Below are 8,021 nucleotides of genomic sequence, written 5' to 3'. Positions count from 1 at the left end.
GGTTAATTGGATCTAGCTCTACTTAGATTTTGCACTTTTGGACCCAGGACATTTCGCTGATAATTGCACGGCGCCCCGTGTCATCTCGGCTGATCTAAGACCTCTCTCCACACGTTTGCAAGTTCTACCCCCTCTATTCTATTCACACTGGGATGCTTGGCGATTTCCACCGCCTCGGCCACCAGTCGCTGTGGTGTGAATCTTAAACCCCGTCTAAATCTATCCTATGCCCAGTGTCTAGAGCATACCCTGTCATTGCTGAATCTTTGACTAACACCCGGAATTCCTCTGCGTTTATCGGTGGTCTGTTAATGGAACGCTTATGCTCATCGATTCTGGTGTGCGATTCCCCAGCTGTCTGACCTATATAAACCTTCGTACAATCGTTACTTTTTATTTTCTATACACAGTTCTTTGTCCTATCAACCGGAAGGCGATCCTTCAAATGCACCAACATCGAGCGTAGAGTTGTCCCATTCTGGAAAGCTGCTCTAATGTTAGCCGTGTTCAGTACCCTTCCAATGACTTCAGGTGTCCCTGTTTTGTAGACGATATAGTTGAAGGCATAAAGGTATGTCTAAACCTCAGTCATTTTGTTTTCGACTCAATTATATACCCTAAAAGAACAAGATTTAGCGACAGGTTCACCAATATCCCCGATTTTGGCCAACATGTACATGGAAGACTTCGAACAGAAAGCTTTAAACCGATTCGAGTGTCCACCAAGGGTGTTCCTGCGTTACGTAAATGACACGTTTGTTGTGATAAAGCGGGATAAGGTGAACGAATTCTTTCAATATCTGAACACATTGGACCCTCACATCAAGTTTAGCATAGAGCTAGAATCCACATCCGGTACACTAACTTTCCTTGACTGCATGACACACAAGAGTGGTGGGAAATTAAAAAACCACTGTATACCGGAAATCAACAGATAGTGGTGCGGTCTTAGACTACTCCTCTGCACATCCAAAAGCAGTATATGCTAGCATAGCCTCAGCGATGTTTAGGAGAGTGAGAGCACTGTGTACAGAGGAGGGCGACCGAAGAGCAGACACACGCAAAATTTGGCGTCTATTTAGGAAAAACTTCGTAAAGATTCGTGGATTGGGTCTGCCTAGTGATCTTCAGGATGACCGAAACCAATTGTGGATGGTCCACGGTATCCGTGGATCTTATACTTAGCAATGAGGCCAAATTCGGTATCTTGAATTTCGCCCAAAATGTCATGTGAGGTAGCGTTTGCGCAACGGATTCTGTTAAAGAAGTTCATAGACATGAGATTCAAGGGGAATTTCGCTATTCCCGATAACAGCAACCTAATTGACACATGAGTTTTTAACACAGAATACGTTTATCGGTTCCAGGTAAGTGACCTTTCTGGGCGTTAACTAGATATTCTTCTTGGAGTATATGGCAACTACCGCCGGAATGGCCCCAATGTACTAAATGCTACCCAGCTAACCTCCCTGGAGACTAAAGACGCCGGTGTTCTTCCGTTTTCGGCTCTGCAACAGCTCAAACAAGTTGTTTACCTTTCCAATTGGTAAATGATGAGAACTGACGGAACATGAAACTTATCGACAGTTCTTCGCCCAAGCAATGCGACCCAACAGTTAGGCATTCGCTAAAAGTCAATGATGCGTTTGGAGAGGTTTTCTGTGTTCGACCGAAGTAATTCACCAAAGAGTCGAAATTTAACGATTACTTAAAATTACACTTGTAGGTTGTTGTGATGACCTCGAAAAACATTGCTCCAGTTCCATCAACAACTGCTGAGTTCACCGTAATTATGTGTGAGTCCAGTCAATCATAAAATTTATCTGGGATTTTGATATAATTTGTTTGGATCCGAATCTGGCAACCTGGCAGTATCCCAACCCTCGTGCAACCTTCAGGTAGCATGGTATTTGGGCGCCGGAAGGGTGCCACAGCTGGACGATTTTTTTCTAAATAGTGATGCTTCTCAAGTTGACTAATATAAAGCCTCGGTTTTCAGACATGGTGAAGCCAAGTTACTATCATATACGTTACTCTGTAAAATTGTAGATGTGGTGCGAAACTATGGCAGTTGACATATATATCGTTATCAGGCAGCAAACGTAAACTAAGGGACTCAAACATGTGCATTTTGCGGTTGAAGGTTTCTCCATACGGATCATCTAGAAATTGAATCTCCAAGTATAAATTAAGGTTCCACCTGGACGCTTCACACTTCAACCCTAGGATTATTCAAACGTGCGAAACCTTTGTTCAACAATACGGTCGTCCAGCAGTCTTGTGGAGCAAACAAAGTATTTTGATCTGATATGCACAAATCTGCTAAATGGCAGTTAAGTTTTCGATGCGCAACAGTTTAGCACAGTCCAACAGCATATCTGATAACCAAGTATCACTGTCGCTTTCACATCATTGTTTCTTCACTTAATGGAACCACTTGACAATGGTTATACGAATAGTTCACGCTAATGTGTTAGGTCATAGATGAAACCACTCGCTTTGCATATTGTCTGAATCAAGCCGATAAATGTTTCACTGTTTTGTACTTTGTACCGCCTAAGTGGGCGCTTTAAAAGTAGCAAACGCGTTACGTTTAGCACATTCATCCTGAAATAAAGCTAGAATCTAATCTCACTTACACAACATCGTCCACTCTCTAAGGAAGAACGACAATTACATTTCGCGTCACATCATCCGAAAATACAGCAGTGATTCTCCATCGGTGAGTTGGAATGGCGGTAGCTTGGGTGTACTTATTGGTAGGTGATCAGGTGTTGGATCAAGTTGGGTGGCGCAGTCAACCACACTCTGTAGACGTCTTCACGAAAGGTGACGGAATCTTTGCAAGTCAGATGAGAAGATCGGCAGCATAGGGCTTAACTATCAGCCCCCCATTAGGATTTTGAGAAGAGTGCGAAAAAGCGAGAAAAGTAGTACATGGTGGAAGACTGCTAACCAATATCATATTAGAGAATAGTGAAATATCGCATCAGGTTTCCTTTGCAATATGCACTAGGTCGAAGCAGCTTCTTCACAGCAAGCAATTGCTTATGGGAATGAATTGCTTGAAATCTTCTTGAAATCGTCCAAAGTTGGAATATTTCTTTTGTCTACGAGCCGAATAAGTTACTGTTACTCGAAGTATTAAATCAACACTACTCGCTACGTCGTCCTTTTGGTAGCAAAGCTTGCCACCAATCGACCGACATTGTATTGCAGATTAGCTTCGCTTCATTTTTTAACAGTGCATCGGTGCTGGGTAGCAACGCGTTTGTGATCGTTTCCGTCCTGGCGACGAAAGACGTTGAGTGACGGCCTTTGTGGCTGGTCCCCTGGATTTATTTCCTGAATGATCGATGTGCATATCAATTCAATAACTCGGGAGTGGTAATCTCTGTTCGATCAGTTCTAGTGTGTCCACAGTTGGGGCAGATCCCTCGGACTGAAAGTCGGTTCCGTTGGAGCTACCGATTCACCTGACGATCCGCTGCTCCCAGTAGTGTGTATCATGAACTTTCATATACACAGGTATATTAAAGTGAGTTAAAAAAATTTGGCAGGAGCCCGGGAAACTAGCACAAACTGAAGTACCAATAGCCAGTCTCGAACTCCAGATCGGTTTCTTTCATTTTGTGACAAATAACGGTTTACAAGGCTCGTGAACGGCTCAACACCATAGTTAGAGGTGCCAGCTGATTTCAAAATGAGCAATCAACTACCAGCTTTGAACTGCGAGTTAATAGGATGCCTTAAACTTGCGTTTGTCACAAGTAGACGCATTTGGGTATCAGACACCACGGCAACTACCATAATAACGGTTGCTTCAAAGTTGTCAAACTCCAAGTGGCTCACAAGAACGTCGACAGGTCGAAGTATTGCGAATCGGGAAGTAGGGCTGGCCGTTACCAATATCAACTATTTCAAAAGGGGTGATACTCACAAACCGGGAGGAACCTGGTGAAGAAGATATACGGGAGTGCCACCACAAGCAACCGTCAACATTATCTTCCTACTGTGCCTCAAAAACTTATCTGGAATTTCACCAGAGTTTTCATGACCAAGGAGGACCACAAAAGACCATAAACCAACTGCCTTAAGGAAAATGATCTGGAATCCTAAGGACCAGAACACAGCGTATGGACTGCCATAATCGTAATGTCAAAAAACGGACGAAAAGCGTGAGTAGGAATCAAAGAGGATGTGATTCATTACGTCTGGTCTCTGTACACGAAGACTAAGTAGGACACAAATTCGAGCTGGATGATGTGAGTGTTCCGGCAAGTGTATAAGCAAGAAAGTTCTTGGGCTTATGGTAGCACGCCACCAATCCAGTCAATCTACCTATGGTATGTGCACACCACTACAAGCATAGACTAGCCAAATTTGTCGGAAAACCCAACTGGAGCTAACTAACAACTATACGAACCACAGAAGAGGGTGATCCGACGAGAGGGGTCCACTAGACGTTAACTAATCAGGAAATCAGACAATAAGACCAATAATCCAAACCGCAAGTCATACACAAACATCACAATCACATCCAATATGACGCTTACTGACACAAAATCATATCTAAGCACACAATGACGTCGCAACGATATTCTACTTGCCGTTTCGTTCGATTATTGAGGAGTAGTTTGCAGCAAACTTGCATGGCTCAGCAAGTAGTACGTTGAATGATTTAATGGCCCTCTTCTTCATTAACTGCCAAACATCTTAATGTACTTATAGAACTGAAGTGCTTTGATGTCAGTTATCCGCTGCCAAGACTACAGAGGCCAACCGTCCGCAACCACTGGAAAATGGTGATGATACTTTTTCATGAAGGAAACTACTCACAAGATTGCTGAAAACTCTCCGACAGCAAACTTGTGGGTAGTTTCCTTCATGAAAATATACTGCGATATCTCGAATAACGTACCAACTGAAACATGAGGCGGCCTGTGTGCAGCACATTCAGTTGTGGAACGTCATAAACGAGGGATTCAGTTGAGTCTCTCGTGAAAACCAAATTGATTTGCAAATGGGCGTATTTCTGGTGTCAGCTGAAACACGCAATTTAAGCTTGTAAGCGGCTTAAGGATCACATGGAAATACAAATTTTGTTGAATATACAACTGTACGAGAAACGTAAGACAATGGTGCAGAGTATGACGCATCTTCCTGTAGAACCCAGCCTTCCGTGATTACATCTTGGGTGGCGGCGTAAGGTAAGGTACCAGCTAACGTAATTTTTCCACATTAGAACCGTCACATTTTCAAAAAAATATCATTTATGTGACTGGGCCTTCAAAGAACAGAGAGTGCACCTAGTATCGTAGCTATCTTCTCCGTTTGGGTTGTTGTTTAGGAGATAATTTTTCATCAGCGAGCTACCTTCGGGAAAGTACGATGAATGTTCGTAACTTGCCATCGGATAACATCGCATAGTATACATACCATGCAGAGACACTCTTTACGTCTTCCAAAAAAATCAACTGACGCCGATCTAATGCGCTGTTTTAGACCACGAAGGGACACAAATTTGCCCTCCTTAAGATCTACCCAGCTGAAGCCTTCTCATTGCAGATTTTCTCTTTGAATGACGCAAGCGCATGGTTCATGTAAATCTTGATTGAATCTCCGTTCACATCACTAAGCAAGAATGATTTATTTAACGTCAAAGCCACTGAAATAGACTAGAAACAAGTGGCTCAGTCTGGGTGAGGAATTTGTTTTTGATGATGTAATTCGTCGTGCATAAGCCTCATGTAGTTACGAATTCCATCACACATATCGGAATTGTGGACAGCGGATGAGGAGTCGGCTTTTTACTGGTTGATTTTGTGCGTCACCCGGTGCTTAGTTATTGGCGATAGACAGGCTAGCAAAATGACTGGTCACACCAGAAAGGAGAAAAATTGTTGATGTATGAGGGGAATGGGAAACGGCGGAAGATATTCATCAAAACAAGCCAACCAACCGGTTGGTGCGTGGTGCACATACAAAGTTAGCTAGTGATCCAGAATTATCAGGCTTACATATTTAAAAAACCGTTTCAACGCAGCCATACTGGTCCCGATTCGTTGAAATCGTGCCTCATTTTTGGTGTGCATAGACCAGTCGGCTCTATGGAAACCTTCATGGACAATACCCTGACGCTTCGGTTTGCTGGCTTCCTGCAGTTGTGCCTGGACGGTTTCAGGTAGAATGTGGAATAACCGGCATAACCCTATCGAATTATGAGCAAAATATATTATTCCCCTGGATATTTGTAAACAATATATTCTACATAATAAGGTTCCTTCTCTTGGTATCAGGACGTGTCGTTCACTTAACTTGCAGAAGCCAACAGTGGAAAGTTTTGGTTGTCTGGTGTCATTCCGTTCAATAGATCATTGCGTAGTTACACGATGTTTCTTGGAAAATATTGTACTGTGATGCTACTCACTCAAGGTTTGGCGTTGTTAGCACAGCAACAACGAAGTAAAGCAGACCAAAACTCGACTGCATCATGAAAAGAAGCAGCAAGAAACCTGTTGAAGCAAAGAACGAGAAGTCCAATTTAGAAGGAAAACACTTGCCGCAACACATGAGAGGAGGTATTTGAATGTCTGGAGGATACCACTTGTCGTTTTCATCAAGCTGTCAGAGTGGATTCAGTATGCTGTCTGTACCAACTTATGTAGCATTATTTGAAATAAATTTCATTTATATGGCTTGCGTAGCCTTCTTTCAGAGAATGGACTCAAAAGTTCATCCCGTTTCTTTTGCTAGATATCTCATGATGGCACTAGTCATCGACATCGTCCATCAGGAATGTCAAGGGTACACCATGCTTTTGGAAGTAAAGGTGATAAGGCTAAAATATCACAAAACTCGGGATGAGTTATTGGGTGTTGATCAGGTGGCAGTCGATCTGTTCATCTAACCCAGCAGATTGGTCACAAACATTTTGTCATCATGCGAGGAAACGTCATCAGAGAGCATCTGGGTAGATAACTTCTTCACTTCTACTTCAGCCTATATATATGCCGAAGAGCATTACTTAATTAGATTGGTTTTTCAGATCACGGAAGGCACTGTCAAATTATGAACTAGGCGATCCCAGCCTGTTATGCTGCGATCAGTAGCTACTGTTCAGCCAATATATAAGTGGAGGCTGAAGTGGAAGATTCGTGTGCCGAAACGCACACCAACGATGCCCACTGGGACGGTAACAGAACGTTTGTAAGCCAGTTACGGAAATCGGCAAACTACCGCTTGACTAACAGACAAAAACTCACCCAGGCTTCCAACATATAAAGATGAATAAATGTTAGTGCTTGTTTGTGATGCTAGTGCTATTATCTTTTACTCAAAATAATGTCAGAAGGTGAAAAACACTAACACTAAACAGTTATGTATAGTGGCTACCAGAGACACCAGTACAATTGATTAATACACAAAAAGGAAAGAGACTTATCGAGCCCTTCGTTTGATAAGTTGTACTAGATGAAGCCGAGGTTTGTAGGATGCAGTTGAATTGAATGCGTGTCTTGACAGAGTGTGTTGAAATCTGGCCTGTTTCCTGTCGTTTAATCCAAAACGATATCGAGCCCAGACATTTCTCGCATAGTGAGTCATGCGTAGATTTGAATTGACTCTGGTTACGGCGTTGTGTGGAGTGACGAGCGTGGGCATCCTGCTGTTGTTACTTCGCATAGGTTTACGTTGTGAGTGAGGATACATTTGGATAAGATTCCGATAATCTCGGTTGGTCGTGGGACGAATGTTAATGACATAATCAAAACAGGAGTGAAACAGTGGGTGTGCATGCGCCAAACAATTTATATGAGTGGTTGAAGGTAAACATGGATGAGAGAGTAACCGAACTGGTAAGGTTGTTAATTTCGGTCATAGTGTATGTATAATAAGTCCCTCCAATCAAAGGGACACCAACACGGCCATCCTTGGACGAGCTTGTCCTTGATGACTTCATGTAATAATTCGTATGTTTAATAGAACTGCGCTGAGATCTACCTGTCATTCTGGGAGTTCTC

At 42.8% G+C, this 8,021-nt stretch overlaps 1 protein-coding gene across 1 annotated transcript in view; it reads left to right on the top strand.

Annotated features, from left to right (window-relative positions):
• Window positions 1-1,002: 1,002 nt before the first annotated feature.
• T265_14876 (hypothetical protein) overlaps window positions 1,003-8,021 on the top strand; it is a gene marked incomplete at both ends in the record, with an annotated part of 27,649 nt that continues 20,630 nt past the window's right edge. The window contains one exon of the mRNA XM_009175630.1: window positions 1,003-1,162. Within this exon, the coding sequence (XP_009173894.1) occupies window positions 1,003-1,162 (160 nt within the window). The remainder of the gene's footprint in view (window positions 1,163-8,021) is intronic.

The sequence above is a fragment of the Opisthorchis viverrini genome (assembly GCF_000715545.1).
Source record: "Opisthorchis viverrini unplaced genomic scaffold opera_v5_285, whole genome shotgun sequence".
Classification (NCBI taxonomy): domain Eukaryota; kingdom Metazoa; phylum Platyhelminthes; class Trematoda; order Opisthorchiida; family Opisthorchiidae; genus Opisthorchis; species Opisthorchis viverrini.
The sequence above is the reverse complement of the archived record's forward strand: the minus strand, read 5'-3'. Positions and strand labels throughout refer to the sequence as shown.